At 48.1% G+C, this 19,247-nt stretch overlaps 1 protein-coding gene across 4 annotated transcripts in view; it reads right to left on the bottom strand.

Moving 5' to 3' along the window:
- Positions 1-762: 762 nt before the first annotated feature.
- The window catches only part of MINAR1 (membrane integral NOTCH2 associated receptor 1), a 39,057-nt gene continuing 20,572 nt past the window's right edge, over positions 763-19,247 (bottom strand). Inside the window, exons 2-5 of one of the 4 annotated variants that reach the window (XR_014810303.1) lie at positions 15,414-17,764; positions 10,126-10,380; positions 9,677-10,001; positions 763-4,745 (exon numbers count right to left, since the gene is read on the bottom strand). Coding sequence is in view for 1 of the 4 variants with exons in the window: in XM_013988990.3 (XP_013844444.2) it covers positions 4,548-4,745; positions 10,126-10,380; positions 15,414-17,714 (2,754 nt within the window). In the remaining 3 variants the exon portion in view is untranslated. Of the gene's footprint in view, positions 4,746-9,676; positions 10,002-10,125; positions 11,772-12,901; positions 17,765-19,247 lie in introns of all 4 variants that reach the window. The other 3 variants (XR_001303880.3, XM_013988990.3, XR_014810304.1) reach the window with 3 other exon arrangements.

Below are 19,247 nucleotides of genomic sequence, written 5' to 3'. Positions count from 1 at the left end.
AATGGATTAGCAATGAGATCCTGCTGTATAGCAGTGGGAACCATGTCTAGTCACTTATGATGGAGCATGATAATGTGAGAAAAAAGAATCTATACATGTATGTGTAACTGGGTCACCATGCTGTACAGTAGAAAATTGACAGAACACTGTAAACCAGCTATAATGAAAAAAGAATAAAAATCATAATATTAAAAAAACATATATTTAAAAGTAAAAAAAAGAAAACTTTTTGGCAGTGTTGCTAAAGCAGAGCATAAGCACATCTCATGATTCAGCAGTTTTACTCCTGGTGCCTTATAGAAATGCACACATTTATTCACCAAAAGACACATATAAGCATCTTCATAGCCCCAAACAGGCAGCTACCCAAATGGCCATCAACATGGGAATGAATAAGTAAATTGTGCTGTAGTCACAATCAATTAGTGCAATGAGAATGAGAAAACTACAACCACACACAACAGCATGGATATTTTCCACAACATCATGTTGAGTGATACCAGAGTACATACTGCATGAACACATTTACATGAAGCTTAAAAACATGCAAAACTGACATATACCCTTAAAAGTCAGCGCAGTTGTTTTTCTTTAACGGGTTTTCACTGGAAGGAGGCAGACGGGAGGCTTCTGGAGTGTTCGAATGTTGTTTTTGATCTGGTTGTGTTCCATCTGTGAGAAAGCATCACGCTGGACACTTATGATTTGTACATGAAACTGACCATTTATAATTTAGGCATGGAATAAAATCCATCAGTAGGATATCTTATAATTTTTCAGTTTATTTTCGATTATATTTGAAGAGGCAGATTTTACATGATAGCTTCAAACCAACCATTATACATGAAATACATTTTACACAAGCCATTTGGAAAAAGATCTAAAAATGTGCTTAGTTATTGGTATTATATAACAGTGATCAAGCACCAAGAGTGTGCTGAGAGCGTTACAGAACAAACATAGAAAAGACAAGTCCCTGCCCTCAAGGATACTCCTTTCTTTAGAGTCTTGCGCCTAAAACTTCACCTTAATATTTCACACCCCTTTATTCATAAGGCATAAATAAGGAAGTTTGTTGCATTTCTCATTGTTACTTAATAAATATCTAATACCCTTTTCTCCAAGTATATCAACAATTACTAATATCTTTGCCTTTAAATACAAATTTCCATAGTACAATATACAGTTATACTCATTTGGTATTCACACAACTGACCACAGTATTCTTGCAGGTTGGTTATAATATGAAGCATGTTGAATTTCAACATTCACAAATTTTCATACCGCTTAACAGGATCGTTTGCTATTGGCAGAGCTTTTTTCATTAAGAAAAATGAGGTGCCATTGCTCTTATATTAATAAACTGTAAACAAAACCAGCACTGCCCTGATTCCAATAAGGGTATCAGAACTTACGGCACATTCAGAACAGTGAATTCAGCCCATCTATTAAGCTAGCCTTGCAGATAGCAATCACACAGCTGCATGCCCTAAAATACTAACAATTTATGATCGGCTAGAAATGGGTAATATAAGTACGATTTGCTTTACTGTTATTTTCAGTTTAAAGAAGAGAGTACTGGTGTAAAGAATCTGAAAAATGTGAGCTGGGAATTTTTTTTTTGTTTGGCTTTTCTGCAAGGCTGTGTTCAAAGCAAATTCAGACTAAGAATGAGGATGAAATGATTCCAATTTTAATTATTGGCGAAAGATACTTAAGCTCAAAATAATCCCTTAATAACATCTGCTTGTTCATTGTTTAAATGCAAGAGAAATGAAGTGAATTCTGATAGTGGAGTGATTTTAGGTTTAGGCACAAGAAATTATACTTCGGGTGGAAATGCCAGAGAGTGTGGTAGAACTTGGCACCCAGTACAGAAAATAGGCCAGTCCCTATGTCACCTGCTGGGAGCTCACAGCATCAGGAGATGAGAGGCAAATTTTAGAGGGAATGGTAGAAGTTCCTTCCCAGTCAGACTCTGGTCTTGCCACCTTCTGCAAATAGAGGGATGGAAGAACTGAGGAGTCTAGGATCCAGGGAAAGAAAGTGTAACAAGCTTGGGGTCAACAGAGAGAAAGGACCCAATTGTGAACTTCACCTTATCTCGATCCCAAGACTCCAAGCATCCATTCCCTTCAAGCCGACACCAGACTCAGAGTGACCAGGCTAAGGGTAACCCCTTTCCAGAGGAAGCCACCTTGCCTTGGGGTCTTCACTGTCTGGTTGCCCAGGGGTATTATCAGGTTTGGATGTTTCCATTATGTGACAATGATGTGGAGCTGAATTCTGAAGCTACACTGGACTCAGAGCAAGACTAAATTTCTTCACCTACCTCTCCAGATATGAAAAGAGTAGAAGAAAATCCTACAGAGTCCCTTCACTTCTTTGCATGGGGTGGGGCTGACAGCCACACCCTCTCTAGGTAGCAGAGGCACGTGGCCCAAGCAGGGCCCATTAGGAATAGATTTACCCAAGGGCAGTGGTGAGAGTGGTTTGGTCCATCCACCATGATCCCACCTGGCAAATAAAGCAGTCAGATTGGGATTGGACAAATTTTTCTTATGCTGGGTAACTGCATCTCCATGGTCTCTGCAAATTACAGAGCAAGAGGCTGGGAACTACCTCTCTCTGATGCTCTTGTGGCTTAATCTGTGATCAAGGGGAGAGTGGGGGGACTGGGACGTGTTCCAGAGCCATACCAGTCAATCCCCTTTGGGGTGAAAGAAATAATCTTATTTAATGTGCCCAACCCAAACAGAGCACCAAGAGACTAAAATTCTGACAATAGATGGTTATATATATATTTTTTTTTTCATTTTCAATTATAAATTTTCAGTTTTCCATACTAAGGCTTAAGTTGCAGTCACTTGGTTGAAAATGCAGACATAAACATGAGACTAGAAATAGATTACATGAAGATCTGTACAAATGAAGGTTCACTACAGATGAAAGCATCCACCCCTTACATGTCAACAACATGAAATGTTCTGATTACCCTTTATGGGGAACAGTAGCATTAGACACAGCAAGCTAAGCATTAGTGGAAATTTTTAGGATGGATGCTGAACGCCTATTGCTTTAAAATCAGAGATGCTTCCCAAACCTCTCTTTCTGAAATTTATTATATTATCCAGAGTGCTTATTCTTACTACGAACATTTATTTTTATCCCACCTTATTCTCAGAAGAATTCAGGTAGCTAGTTGCTGTCAATCGGTTCTTTTTAATCTGCAACAAGACATTAGAATCAAATGTTGAAAAGGAGTCTGTCTGTCCAGTCGTGTCAAAGCACCATTCAACAGGGGGAAACTAAGATCAAATTCTAATGAAATTACAATGGCTTCCTTACACTAGAGAAACCTTGCTCTCAGGTTGGTCAACAGAGAAGACAATAAACCCAAAGTATTTAGATAGACATACAGATAGATAGACGGTTAAATAGATAATAGTTTTTTTGCACTGCTGACAAGTATTCAAAACTCTGGAGTAGGTGTTGGGGTAGTTGAGTACACATCAGTGCCTTTATCATATTATTGACAAGCTTTCAAAAATCCCTTTAAAGCCACTGAAATGGCTGGTATCAGTGGTGCATGGAAACCATGGTTTAGAGTTCGAAGGTCAAAGTTTAGCCATTGTCTCTACTCTTCAAGGCACAAGGACAAGTTCCATATTCTTCAACCCAAGTGTGAGAAGCCGCATATCTGGTGCCACCAGGAGGCAAAGCTTAGGGGGTGGGACCACACACCAAACCAAGACTGGATGATGCTTTGGGATGCCATGATTTTCAGATATAGATTGGACATGGCTAGCAAGCAGCTCTCCCACCCTGTGGAGTGGGCACAGGAAGGTCTCCTGGCCTCAATACCTTGGCCTATTAAGCAGAGAGCACACCTCATGTCAAGCCTGATTGGCACCTTCCTACCCTGGGCCCAAGGAAGAAGGTCCAGAATGTCTCCATGAAGATCTGCCACGAAGATCATAATGATGACAGAAGGGCAAGAATGAAAAGTCGGTAGCCCTTGATAAAAGTCAGCAGAGAAGTAACCCCCTTTCTGAATACACACCCTGTTACTTCACCTGCAATGGTCAACGACATTAAGGAGATGAGATCCCTTAAGGGATCTTATCTCCCTTAGCTTCCCTCAAAGAGGCATGTATTAAATATTTCCTCTATACCATATCCCCTGCCATGAAATTTCATCAAAATGGAAAGAATCCAACCAATTAATCTTTCTTCTCTCTCTCTCTCTATTTTTACTTTTTTGCTTGGAATTCAGTGTGTATCTACTGGTAGTCCATTACATTCTTCTGGTAGGAAAAGATATTGCACTTCTTAAAATTCATCCGTGTGTGATTAAATCAAAGCTAACAGGTAAGGTAGATCTCTCTCGAATATATACTTTCTGAAGACCATGGTCAGCAGGTGCAGAAAAGCCTCCACGATTTCATCTCTCTCTCCCCAGCCTGTGGCCAGACCGCTGCATGGTCTTAAACTACAGAGGGAGACATCGGGCGTCACCAGCCGTCCACAACATTGAGTCCCTGGGCTCACGATTTCATGGTGCAGATGGGCACAACGATGACAAGAATGACCGTACACGCGGCCGCAGCGATCAGAGCAGCTATCTTGCAGACCTTGGCTCGTCTGAACTCGGCTTCTTTACGTTTTAGTAATGAGTCGTAGCCTGGCGTGTAAATATCTTCCATCCAATATTCTAAGTTGTTTGGGTTTAAAGATTCTTGCGTCTAAAAGTGAAGAGAAGAGTTAGAAATACGGCGGACACTTGCAACAGGTTAAAGACAGTCACCATTCCTGAGGCATCTAAGAGTTGTCTGCCGCCGGCAGGGAGAGACAACCAAGGTGTCCAGTACTGCCCACCAGCCCTTGCTGAGATGGAGCCCCAAAGACTCGGGCTCCCCCACAGCACAGGTTGCACCTGCCCTCACTACAAAGATCACGATGGTTTTGGCCCAGGAAAACCCAGGGGTCTTCTAGGAGCAAGCAAAATAGGGCTGAGGCAAACAAGACTCTTAAGCATCAAGGGCACACAGCTGAGAACAGGCTGGCCCTGCTGGAGGGGAAGCAGGGAAAGTCACTGAAATATGTTCTCCACCAACAGTCCCTAAGAGCAGAGCTGTTTGAAGCAAGGCTACAGTATCACACTGATTCAGTTCCCTGTTCCTCAGAGAAGCCCCTACAGAAAAATCAAAGGCACCTCCCAGATAAGCAGTTCAAACAAAACATAAAATATTTCAGTTTCCAACATCTCTCCGAGCAAGTCAGACCACTGCTCAAAGGTAAGGTCTGCAGACCCCTAGCAGACCAGCCCCATGCCACGTGCAGCATCCCCAGGGGGTGAGCCCCCCTCCGGCCGTTGTCTCTCTGAGATTAATAAACTGTTTGCAGGCAAAATGTTATATTTAACCTGTATTGACCATGAATCCCATTCCCCGTGGATGGCTATAATCTATTTCCGTAAAGAAAGGCAGTGTTCTCATTTTATAGCAAGCATTTAATAATGTAAGTGTCACATAAAAGCAACGACACCATGCAATTCTGCAGGAGGTCACCTAAATCTCTGAAGCACAAGCCAAATACCTGTTTTTGAAAATTTTCTCAGATTGTTTAATGCTCATAAAGATGGGCACGGTACAAATCACATATACACACACAGAGTATGCAAAACAGATGCTTCCAAAACTTAAACAAAAAAACCCAAAAAATTCCCCACTCAGTTGTACCATGTTATTGGACTATTGAGGATTCTAACCCACGTTAGTCAGTCTCTACCTCTTCCCCCAGATCCATCCTCTGTTCTTTTCCGCCAGGCTCAGGGCCCCCAGGAAACTGGCCCATATGGATGCATCCCAGGTAGGTTTAATCAGTGGGGTATCACTCCCTCCCACCCCCCACCACTTCCTCCCTGTTCATCTGCAGTTTTATCAGGCACCTGCTCTGGGTCTTGGCGGGTTTCAGAAACAGCCCCCTTCCCTTGGCCTTCAGACCCAAGGGCAGCAACAGCTTTTCACTGGCCCTGATCCTTGGGTGTTTCACGGCTCTAGACCCCGCCTACACCACCACCACCACCAGTCCCCCCACCACCACTCTCCCACCACCCCCTGAGTATGCCATCTGCTTCCTGCTGGGATGCTGACGACTCAAGCGGGTGGACACCTCTGGTGACTTTATTGCTCTCCTATCGCTAATGGTCTTCTAGTACCGGGGTTGGCAGACTTCAGCCCAGGGGCCAAATCCAGCCCAACACCTGTCTTGGTACAGCCTACAAGTTAAGAATGGTCCTCACATTTTTAAATGGGAAAAAAAATCAAAGGAAAACAATAGTCAGTGATAGGTGAAAATCATCTGACATTCACATCTCAGCATCCCACGATAAGGTTTTATCAAAACACAGCCATGTCCAGCCATTTACAATTTGCCCAGGGCTGCTTAAGACAGTAATCGGCAGAGTCGAGCAGCTGGGATGGAGACTGTAAGCCTTGCACGGCCTAAGGTAGTTACTCTCTGGCCCTTTAGAGGAGAGCTTGCCAACCCCTGTTCTAGTGTATTCTGCACAATGTTGCAGAATGAAAAGAGAACGGGACATAAGGATCCCTGCAATTCTCCCAATGAAGCATAATATTTAAAGACTGTTGACAAATTGCTCATGTCATCTGGAGGGGCAGTAGGCAGTGCTGGCCCCCTAGGCCTCCCGTCTCGAGAAACAGGACATGCTCCATGAATGCTCTGTTCAGCCTTTGCAAGAAACTCCTCCTCCAGCACCTCTGCTAAGTCCCAGGGCCCACACTCTCCCTGAGCTGCCCAGAGCACTTCCGCTGCTGCCCAGCTCCAGTAATTAGGGCGTGTGTCCCCATGCTGGGGCTGCAGCTTCCTCCCCAACAGAGCTTTGCCCTCTCTGGGCACATGGGAGAAGTCTGCTCCCCTGGGCCTGAAAGCGCTTCAGCAATTTAAGGGGCACTCAAGAAGGGGGGCGGGGAGGCAGCCAAGATGGGCATATTTAGCTGGGGGACTTGTCACAGAGGTGGAAGGCTGAAGGAGCAGCTTTCACTGCCCAGGTACCTTGGAGACAGGCTCTGACCAGGGAGGCTGAAACAGCCACTTCTTCTCAGTGAGCAGGTAAACTGTGTAAAAGACACATCAGATTTTGTCTCATTCCCTCTAGCTCATCAGACAGAAGGAAATTGGCTTCCTTTCATGAGTATATATGCTTTATGGGCTTGGATTCAGCCTGTGAAATAAACTATTTTTAATTAGTTTTTTTTCAATAACTGCAAGCTCTAATGACACCCAGGAACAGAGAGGTGATACCGAAGTTTCAAGGGACGTAGAGAGCATCCTGGGTTGTTAACTACGCCTGCTGAACATTGGCAATGAAAACACCTTTGCAGTAGCCTCTCATGACTGTCATGGTGAATTTACATCTTGACACCAAGGGACCCCAAGAAAATGGTCCAGAGTCTGAAGCTGCCCTAAGCTCTACCTGGCTCTCTGCAAAGCAGTGACAACACATAGGTGGGGCCTCTCTGCCTTTATCAAGCTCCTGATGCCTGTTCTGCTTTGCTGCAAACCCTCTCCCAAGACTATCAAACTCGCTGCTGTCTTATATTTGTGTGTGTGACAGTTATACTCCCTTTGCATTTTTAAGGGACGTCACCTAAAGCTCTCTAATCCAAAGATCTACTTTTTTATTTTTTAACAACTTAGCCTTTATGCTTATAAACACTGGCACTTTGAAGTCACGTGTTACCTCCCAGGCTCTGCCTCCCAAACTTTTTTTTTTTCTTTTTTTGGCCATACTCACAGCACATGGAAGTTCCTGGGCCAGGGATCAAAATCTGCGACTCAGCTGCAAACCATGCCACAGCTGCAGCAACACTGGACCCTCAAACCACAGCACCCCAGGAGGAACTCCTTTAAAAAGATGTTTCTCCGGGGGGTTCCTGTCGTGGCTCAGTGGAGACAAATCTGACTAGCATCCATGACGTTGCAGGTTCGATCCCTGGCCTCACTCAGTGGGTTAAGGATCTGGCGTTGCTGTGAGCTGTGGTGTAGGTCGCAGACTCAGCTGGGATCTGGTGTTGCTGTGGCTGTGGTGTAGGCCAGCGGCTACAGCTCCAATTGGACCCCTAGCCTGGGAACCTTCATATGCCGCAGGTGCAGCCCTAAAAAAAAAAAAAAGTTTCCCAATCTATGACTTATTCAATTAATCTGACCCTGTCAAGGTCATCCTATGATATTGGTGAAGTACAGATTATTCACCAGTTGAGCCATTCACACCTCCAGGCCTTTTCTGACCCGCCTGCAGCTCATAGCATCTTAATACCCGCAGATCGCAGTGGGGCACCCACGGCAAAGCACGGGACCCACCCGCAGGAGAAGCAAATCCTCATCTAGCCTGCCTGCCAGCAGGACGATGACTGGAGAGGAAGGGGCATGGAGTAGGCATGGGGACAAGGCAGGCAGGGGCCAGGAGAACCTCTGGGATGGTGCCAATATCACCTAGAAAGCTGACTCAGGATCTGGCCAGAGCTGCCCTTCCCGTAACAGCTGGCATGGAGGGCCCAGCATAAGCAAATGTCATTGCCATCCTTTTTTGTGACAAGAAGCTCCACTATATTCTCATCAGCAGAAAAATGAAACGGTGGAAAGGCAACAGAAGAGGAAGAACACAAGACTTATTGCCGGAAAGACCAATGTGAATTTAGACTTGTTGGACCCGGGGCAGGTCACTGGGCTTCTTGGAGCTTCGGTTTTTCTCATTCGTAAACTTTAAATAAACATCATAACTCCTGCCGGCAGGCCACAGTGCCTCACAGGAGAGAGTGCTGTCAAAATCATGGTGCAGAGTTGACTGCTTCCAGCATCATTTCATCAGCCCCAAAATGCCTTTTCAGTGTGTAATTAATGTCAGGGACTTTATTTATTTATTTATTTATTGTTTTTTAAGCCTGCACCTGCCACATATGGAAGTTCCCAGGTTAGGGGTTGAATCAGACCTGCAGCTGCCGGCCCACGCCACAGCCACATCTTTAACCCACTGAGAGAGGCCAGGGATCGAACCCGCATCCTCCTGGATACTCGTCGGGTTTGTGACACGCTGAGCCACAGCAGGAAGTCTAAGGCCAGGGACTTTTAAATTCATTATTTTCATCTCTCACAATGACACTGCAAGTTAGATATTACGATGGCCATTTAACAGATGAAGGAATCAAAGCTCAAACAGGTGAATGTTCCAGGCCAAGGAACAGCTAAAGGAGCCCTGGAGTAGAACCCTGCACTGCAGGAAAACACATTTCTTTTCTCACCACTGCCTTGCACCTCCCTCCACTTTAGAGCGAGGCCACAGCCATGCCAGCTCCCACTGATATCTCTCTTCCTGCCCTCTAAGTGGTGCCGACATTCTGGGACCAGTACATAACCGGCGGTGTTAGGATGAGGGCCTCACTGCCCTCAAAGCTAACCAGCAGGTGGGGGTACAGGCTGCTCCCCATGCTCCAGAGGTGATACAGACACAGATGGATGCAGTATGAATGGAACCAGGTGGCGCTGCCCACCAAAAAGAAAGTGCGGCCAAAACCCAGCCCTGCCTGCGGTCGAACAGAAAACACACCCTCCAGCCACAACTGTAATTCACAGGGCTTCCGGGGGTGGCGCTTACCTGGGACTGCTCCATATGGAAACATAATCCATAGCTTGGCTCCCACAAATATGCTTATCCCACGTGCTACATATGGAAGGAGAGATCAGCTTGTATTTCATTAAACAGTTGGGCTCAGGTCTTGTGAGCAAATACGAGAATCTGTACTTGTTACGGAGTCTTAAACGCATCCTTAGCAAATCAGGGGGCCAAAGGCGATCAATCAGTGAAGCATTCCCACTGCTCAGTGTTCACGAACCAGCAAGCTGAAGGGCCATCCCCTTGTTAAAAATCTCTGCCCTACGATGTATTCAGGTTCAGAATTCCATGGTGGGGACCCAGGGAGCTGAAGGGTGAGGGGGTGGGCTGGTCTAAGGCATCTGCCATCCAGGCCTGCATCTGCCAAGGGTGTGGCTGGGCTCCCCCCACCCCGCCCCCGGCACCCCCGCGCCCAGGGCAGTGAGTCTCACCTGCAGGTCCAAGGCCGTCAGCTTGCCCTTGTCACCGGCATTGCGTGCGTACTCCTCGATGGTCCAGGAAGGCTGGCCCCGCTTCACCTCTGCCAGCTCCGTCAGCCGCATGTCCGTGTACAGGGGGTTGTTCTTCATGTGGGCCTTGAGGGAGGCGGGGTAGGGGTGTGGGCTGAACACCTGCTCCACCAGGAAGCCGTCTTGGGGCTGCTTGGGCAGCCGGTGCTGTGGGGGGAGGTCGTACTGCCTGTCTGCCTGCAGAGGGGCACAGAGAAGTCCGGAAAGCAGCCCAGATGCCATAGGATGTCACAGCGCCACGGGGTAGACACCAGCTTTTTACCGCTAGGCTCTGCCCAGGGAGCAAAATACAGCTATTCACGAGCATGGAGAAAGTTTATCTGCACTGGGGGAAATTCTCTAGGAAAAGCGTGCGCTCTTAATAGCACTAATGCGACCCACCACTTCTGTGCCAGGAAGAGATTATTTTATCTAATCCCCGCACCAGTACTACTATGATTAACACTCAGTGTTCAGGTAAGGAAACGGCGCCCGGAAAGACTGTCATTTACCCCAGGGGGCAGAGCTGCTACCCGGTGGAGCTTGAATTTAAACCGGATCATCTGGCTTCAGAGAGTCTTTGCCTAAACACCGCCTGCTGCTGCCCTCTCTTACTCTTGCCACTTTGTACCTCATACTGAGGAGTGAAAGATATGAATCTTTTCCCCAAGGAGAGGCTGAAAGCACTGAGGCCATGCTGCTTTCCAAGAGGGAGGAGGCCAAGCCCCAGAATATGTATTGGGAGCCTCTGGTGATTTTCAGAGACATGTGCATGGCCTTCAAGACAAGGGAACGGTCTGGACACCAGGCGGGAAGGTGCCCAGCAGAGCTGGCCAGGATTTACAGTCTCGGCCCTTGAGTTCTGAACCAGGAGGCTCTCTGGGGACGTGCACCCAGATACAACTGGGAACTCCTGATCTTTTCGAACCAGGCCCTCACATCTCCCCATAGGTGTCACTTCCTCCAGGAAGCACTCCTTCACCCACCAAGACTGGGTCAGCGCCCAGCTAGGGCACCCCTTCAGACCATGTGCAAAGCCCACAGCCAGCACTGTACCACCGAACTGTAACTGCCTATCCATCCGTCTGTCTGTCTCCTTCACTGGAAAGTGAGTTCCTCAAAGGTCCGGACTGCGGCGACCGCCTTTGGATCCCCCACTCCAGAAAAGTCATGCTGCCAAGTAGGAGGCGTTCCAACACTTGTCAAAGGGATGGACACCAAGGCCATGATCACGTACATGATGCAGAGGGCAGAAGGAGTCATGGGTGTGAGCCAGAGAGAGAGGAAAAGGGCACACGAGGAGGGGAGGTGAGTATCGATAAGAGGAGAGTGAGTTCTGAGTTCGGGTGTCAGGAGAGTGAGCTCAGCGTGTCTGTGAGAGCACCTGGTGAGCTAACCTGCGTGAGGGTGAGGGTAAGGGTGGACCTAAGGACTAGAAGCACCACCCTCTGCTCGCCCACTGGCAAACCCCACCGTCAGCTCTTGCCCAGATACAGGGTAACATTTAGCGCTTCCAAACCATCAAGACTGCAGATACGGACACAGAGGAAGTGCGGTCAGCTTGGCCAAACCCAAATAAGAAAGTGAGGCTCAGGACTTCCCATCATGGCACAGCAGAAACTAATCCAACTAGTACCCATGAGGATGTGGGTTTGATCCCTGGCCTCGCTTCGTGGGTTAAAGGGTCTGGTGTTGACGTGAGCTGTGGTGTAGATCTCAGATGTGGCTCGGATCTGGCGTTGCTTCGGCTGTGGTGTAGGCCGGCAGCTGTAGTTCTGATTCGACTCCTAGCCTGGGAACCTTCATAAGCCACAGGTGCAGCCCTTAAAAGCAAAAGAAAAAAAAAAAAAGAAAAGAAAAAAAAGGGGGAGGAGAGAAAGTGAGTCTCCCTCTTATTTTCTAGCCCATCAAACCCAAGTGTCTTCTCAAAGGCATCACCGATTTTACTCATTCGGCTCCTCACCTCTGCCAACACTCAGAGTCTCCTGCAGCACACAGGGCCCGCACCGTCAATAGAAACGACAGGGCAGCATCACTACCACTAATCGAGGGCAGACTGTGTGTCCACTGCTCTGCTCAGTGCTGAACACGTGATATCTCATTTCAGCTTCTCAAGAACACTGCAAGGTTGTAACATTATCATCCCCACTGCAGATGTGGAAACTCAGGTCCAAGAAGTTAAGAGACCAGCCCCATGTCCCACAGCCAGGAAGTGGTGGAGCCAGGATTTAAACTTGTTCTTGCTTCTGAGATGGAAAGGGACCTGCTGTGCACGCCTGCCTCTCTGTTCCTACCATGGAGGTGTACGTGTTGTAGCAGGGCAGTAGGTATGTTTACCCAAGGTATTTTTATTTTCATTTTTATTTTTATTTTATTTTTTTGGTCCTTTGTCTTTTCTGGGGCTGCACCCTCGACATACAGAGGTTCCCAGGCTAGGGGGTCTAATCAGAGCTGTAGCCGCCGGCTTATACCGCAGTCACAGCCACGCCAGATCCGAGCCACGTCTGCAACCTACACCACAGCTCACGGCAACGGCGGATCCTTAACCCACTGAGCGAGGCCAGGGACTGAACCTGCAACCTCATGGTTCCCTGTCGGATTCATTTCCGCTGCGCCACGGCAGGAACTCCTAAGGTATTTTTCAAATAAAAGTTTGTATCTGAACAGAAGATTAAAGACTGGGAGACCAGTAATAATTCCTCAGGAAGCTTTTGGAGGCTCAGGAGTTAAGAGGCCTTGGAAGGAGACACAGGGCCTAGATCAGCACAAAGGAGGTGGACAAGCACTCATGACGGAGAAATCCCGTGAAGAAAGGTTTGATGGAGGGAGGGGGCCTGGCCGTCCCAGACACTCCATCAGTGTTTGCTGAATGCATGACCAGGAGCCAAGGATGGTGTTTTTAGGATAAATGGGGAGACATATCAGGATGGAGCAGGACCCAGTCTGGGTGCACTGAGCCCTCCTGTTGGGGACAAGCACATGATGTTCATAGGGCTTGACGGGGCAGGCTGAGGAATTTTTGAAACTTTGGGCTGAGCCCCAGAGCCCAGGAGGAACTGGGGCCAGGAGGTACCGGGCACCGCCAGGGTGGAGTTTTAGGACAGTGGACGTAGCAGCGGTCCAGTCGAGGAGATGAGATGGAAGTGGTTGGGGGTGGGGGGGGTGGGGGGGTAAGTGAAAGAAAGCGGTTACAGTGTGCCCCCAAATCCAAAGCAGGAGGTGTTAGGAGGATGGACTGGGGGGACCAGGAGGATGGATCTAAATGGAAAGAAACATACACCAAAGATACATCCGCGGGGTCGAGGAACCACACCAGAGGTGAGGGCCAATGAGGGAACTCAAAGATGAGAGGGGCCCCAGTTTGGAGCATCGCCAGGATGGTGACCCCAGAATGGGGTCAAGAGAGGGAAGACTGGCTTTGAAGGAACAGAAAGTCTATCAATTTCAGCACGTGGCCACAGCTGGGGGAGCTGACCTTCGGCAGTGTGACATCTGGGAGCGAAGCTCGGGAGGGGACCAGGGTTGGTCACCACCATGGGGCACATCGGCCGGGAGGGGGCGAGGGCCAGACGCCGGGAAGGAGAAACAGGGTCCCAGAAGGAGACGAAATGAAGACGGCTCACCCCAAACACCAGGAACTTTGAGCTGCCCATCTCAAGGGATATTTCTCAAGCTTTTGGCTATTTCTGTTGGTTTCTAGAGGCTTTGACCTTTTATAGATTGAACGCATGGCTGGTTCCGTTTAAGTCAATATTTCTTTTTTCTTTCTTTCTTCCTTGGCCACCCCATGGCATAAGGAAGTTCCCAGACCAGGGATCACATCCAAAACTTTGCCTCAGCTGCAACACACCGGATCCTTTAACCCACTGCGCAGGACCAGGGATCAAATCTGCGTCCTGGTGCTACAGAGACACCACCAATCCCACTGTGTGACAGTGGGAATGCCTTAAAACGTGATATTTCTATAGAAGTCCAAAACCACCAGGGTGCTCTAAACAGCCACTTTTCAAAACTACCTAAGACCCTGGTTCCAAAAACCTGATGAGACTCTGGCAGCTAAGAGACGTAACAGTGGAGCCAGAACAGAGAGCCCACAGCCAGGCATCTCGTCTGAGCATCAGCACACATTTGACCCGGGTTTCTGTCCAACACCGTGTGTTGTAAGTGACTAGAGAAGAGACTGGTGGCTGGCCTGGGTACCAGAAGTTCCATGGGAACCAGAAAAAAAAAAAAAAAATCACGTCTGAGTTACCCTTTTCCCCTGCTTGGACCATGACAACTTTCTTAGGGCCCCGTTTCCCAAGGTTTTCCTCCTTGGCATCATTCAAGGGACTCAGCCTCCTGCTCTGGCTCTGAGTGTTTGTCTGCAGCCACACCCTCTTCACGCCCTCTGATGACTGGTCCTCTGAGACCTCAGGAGGCCTCAATCTGTCTGCTGACCTTTGGAGTCAGAGAAGGGAATTGAGATGAGCAACAAATTGAAATGGCAACACTTTGGCCAGAAAGGGTTCACTGTAACCTACTTCGAGTGAAGAAAAGAAGCCACGAGTACCACTGCAACAGCCCTCCTTGCTGCAGGGGGACATAAGACCGTGAGCACACGTGTGTACACTCACTCTGGCAGTGACAGAAAGATGCTGGCTACAGAGATACAAAAACGCTCAAGCTCCCACCCAACTATGTACCAAAAAACTCAAAAGCAAAGGAAGACATCATATTAAGAGCTGCCATCTTGGGGTGGTGGAACTGTGAACAATTTCCTGATTTATCTTCTTTTCTTACTAATCATCTCTGGATCTTAAAAGGAAAAAAAAAAAAAAAGACTTGAACTTTTAAAAAGGAGCATCCCCTTGCCACGAATCATGTGAAAGGAACATAGGAGCTAGCTTGCTTTCAAGTCATCCCTCATCTTTTTGCCTGCATCCTGCTCTTTCAGACAGGCTGATCGTGATGCTTGTCTGCTCTGACCCTCTCCTGATTCTAGGAAAATTGGGTCTCCACCACCTGTCCAGTATCTGAACCACACTTTCCCCTGTCTGTGGCAACCCAGGAGCACAGGCTCCTCCCAGCTGACTGACAGCTGGGCGAAACCAACAACCAGCACCTGCTGTCCTTTCTGCGCTAATGTGAGAAGCCTGCCAACGCGGGCCCATGGAGGGAAGGCCTCTTGCTTCAACACTTGGAAGAGAGCAGGGCTACAGCACGGTTTCGGCCTCAGCTTACATCATTACCTCTTTAGATTTTCGATGCCAGTCCGTACTGTCTCCGGGGCCTCTGTCCTTGATCTCCTCCTCGCCGACGCCCACACGGTTGGGGTACGTGATGGTGCGCCAGTCCCTGGGCGAGTTGGAGATGCTGGCGATTTTGGATTCCGTGGCACTGTTCTCCTCCGTCAGGGACCTGGAGGAGGGCCTGGTGAAGAGGCTTTTTTTTAAGGCCTGGACACGAAGGCTTTCACTGTTGCTTCCGCTGGCATCCGAGCAGCACCAGTCGGCACTGTTCTCCAGTTTGGGTCCGTGGGGGCCATTGTGTGCCCGGAACATCCGAGGAGAGGCGCTCTCATCAGAGGGAGCCTCACTGGTCAAGGAATTCAGATCTATCTGCACACTCACCTTCTCAGGCTGCTGCATTTTCTGATCCAATTTATTGAGCTTGCCCAGGACCTGGGAGATTTCCTCGCGGACACCAGAGAGCGATTCGAGCTTCCGTTCAATTTCGCCAATCCTGAGCACCAGTTTGCACACACTGGTCTTCAACTCCTCTTCTGAGTGGTGGCCATTTTCAGGCCGGTTGCCCTTTTCTCCTTTGCTGCTGGGGAGCCCGTTGGCGATTTTGGCTCGGTTGTGCTCTGGTGAACTGTCACAGTCCGACTTGTGAAGCTGAGACAAGGACCCTGTGCTGTTGTAGCAGGATGACTGTATCACTCCCGTCGAGCCACTGATGCTCATGTCATCGAGAAACCGGAAAATGTCGCTGATGTCATCGCTGACGACTTCCGAGTCGTCATCTGACTGCTTCATGGTGTGCCTGTCGCTGAACTTGCCCTGCCCGGAGGCGCACAAGTCCTTGCATTTCTTGGGCTCCAGCACATGCTGCTCGGTCTGGGTGCCCACGCTACTGGTGTCTGAGCTGAGCTGTCCGCTGGTACAGCTAATGCTCTTGTCTTTAAACTTTTTGACCGGTTCATGCTTCTCCAGGTCAACAGGGGACGAGATCTCTTTAGACTTGAGTCCGTTTGGTTTGGCCGCATAGCCGACAGGGAGAATTGGCTGTTGGTCCTGTGGTGTGAGGTAAGCTGGGCGCCTGTCTGGGGTTGGGAAACTGGGGGTCTGGCTGCTGGAATTTGGATAGCGGAGCTTCTCCTCGGAGGGATTCCTATTGAAGAAGGACCGTTCAAAGTCAGGGACTTCTTCCGTGTTTAGGCTCCAGCTTTTAGCCGGCCAGGGAGTCTGCTTGCTGGGCCTTCCTGGACAGCGCCTGGCCTCCTGGGTCCCCATCACTGGAGTGGGTCCAAAATACGTGGAGGCTTGAAGGTCATCTAAGCTTTCGTGCTTTGCCCGCCTCTTGTCAGGAACAGGGGAGTACACAGGATTCAGGTACTGGCTGTTGTAGGGCATCTCGAAGCTGTGATTAAGGAAGGGCGTTTTGTGGGCCTCCTTGCGGCCCTGGGGTTCCCCGTGCTCGCCCTCTGCCTTGGTAGCGGGGCCGGCCAACCCCGGGGACACTGCCATCAGGTTGTGAAAATCCTCTTTGAAGATGTTCCTTTTCTGGACACAGGACTGGACCACGAAGGGCTCCTCGTTAGCAATGAAAGTCTCCTTGATGCCCTGGGCGAGGGGCAGGGAGTCCTGATCGGACATGGATTCGTTCTCGATGTTCATGGGGAAGTACGTTCTCTGCATCTCGCACGGCTGAGGGCTGGCCACTGAGTACGGGGCCAGAGCCTGCAGCCTGTCCAGGGAAGCCGCCCGGTGCTTCCCCTCTTTGCTCACCCCCAGCAGGAAGTTGGGCTCGGAGGCAGGTACGAACTGTGGGCAGTCCTTGCAGTCCATCTTCCGGCACTTGGACGACTGGCGGGGCGGGTAGCCCCGGCTGAAAGGCCTGTCGTTCATTTCGCAGTCCAGGGCCTCACACTCGGCGGCGCCGCAGATCTCCGTGTCTGAGCGGCACGAGTCAAAGGACGCCTCCTTCTTGCGCGCCTTCTGCCGGCCGCTGGGCAGCTTCTCCTTGGCGGCGCCCCCATTCATCTGGATCAGGTTGAATATCGTCACGATATCTGCCGCCACCATGATCTTCTTCGATTGCTGGTTGTTGACGGTGCATTTCATCTTGTCTTTGAACAACGTGGCTGGGAAATTGGGGTCGAGGCAAGCCGTGTAGAAGAGCACGCTTCTCAGTTTGGCGAGCTGGGACAGGTCAAAGCGGGCGCACAGGGATTTGCACAGGTCCTGGTAGGAAACTGTATTTTGTTTGCTGTCCAGCTCCTCTAAGATCTTCACCAAGAAGAGGGAAGTGTCCTGACTGGTCTCCATGATTTAGAGTGTCAAAGGCTCACTGATGATACTAACCCTTCGAGTCAGTTCTATGGGGTGACGAGATTGAAAGAGAGAGAGAGGGAGAAAAGACGATTATCAACACACCGGAGTTTGAAGTCAGGCTGCTTATGAACCACGTAAAGATATGCAAGGAAAAACTTTTTAATGCTTAAAATATAGTAAAGGCTTTAAAAATACTTACACCACTTTGTCATTCCTTTCCCAGGAATCAATAAGAAATTATTAATGACAATGGTTTTGCATCAAGATGTTCATTACAACGGCATTTATAACAGTCGGGGGGGGGATCTTAAATATACAAATAAGAGGGGAATAAATAAATAAAATGGGTTATGATATACACACATTAAAGTTACGTTAACGTACGTCTTTACAATGGAATACTGCTCATCAATAAAAAGGAACAAATGAGGAGTTCCTGTTGTGGCGCAGCGGAAATGAATCTGACTAGGAACCATGAGGTTGTGGGTTCGATCCCTGGCCCTGCTCAGTGGGTTTAAGATCCGGCATTGCTGTGAGCTGTGGTGTAGGTAACAGATGCAGCTCAGATCTGGCGTGGCTGTAGCTGTGGTGTAGGTTGGCAGCTGTAGCTCCCATTTGACTCCTAGCCTGGGAACCTCCATATACCATATGCCATGGGTGAGGCCCTAAAAAGACAAAAGACAAAAAAAAAAGTAACAAATGACTAGTACATACAATGACCTGAATGAATCTCAAATGTTTGCGCTTGAGTGAAAGAAGCCAGACTTAAAAGGCTACCTTTTATGGTTCCACTTTTATGGTATTCTGGAAAACAGACCTGTAGCTGCCAGGGGCTGGATGGAAGGCAAGGTGTTGGCAAAAGGACACAGAGAAATTGTTCTGGATGACGGAACTCATCCACATCTTGATGGGAATGGTGGTTACGTGCGTGTAGGCATTTGTCAAAACTCACAGAACTGAGCGCTAAAATGTGTAAAGTTTACTCCATGTAAATTGTACCTTGGGTATAAAATGACACATTGAAGACTCTGTGACAAAAGAAAACAGTGGTACAATACTGCATGAAGAAAATATGAAAGTAAATCTGTATACATAGTAAGATCTTAATATAAAAGTATATATTTTTTGGAAATGAAATGGAAAGAAAATGATCTCCACCAAAATGTTAATGGTGGTTAGGTTTGGAGTGTAAATCGGGATTTTTCTTTCTGAATTAGTAATCTTTGTTTCTCAATATTTTATGGTGCAAATTTTCAAACACACAGCAAAGTTCAAAGAGTTTTATAGTGAACACTCACATAGCCACCATCTGGATTTCACCATTAACATTTTACTATATTTGCTTTATTTCATATCTACCCATCTATCTTTCATCAAGCCATCTTATTTTTAATGCATTTCAAATTAAACTGCAAACATCTGTACACTTTCCCCTAAAGATTTCACCATGCATATAAATAACTCAAGTTCAACAATTGCTTAGAGTTTCTCTTTTAATATCAGATTTATATATAGTGAAATGCACAA

This window comes from Sus scrofa, chromosome 7 (assembly GCF_054392235.1).
Source record: "Sus scrofa isolate SSC_HxYL_T2T_F1_AM1 chromosome 7, Sscrofa_HxYL_maternal_Yorkshire_Landrace_v2.0, whole genome shotgun sequence".
NCBI lineage: Eukaryota > Metazoa > Chordata > Mammalia > Artiodactyla > Suidae > Sus > Sus scrofa.
This window is presented reverse-complemented; position numbering and strand designations above follow the sequence as displayed.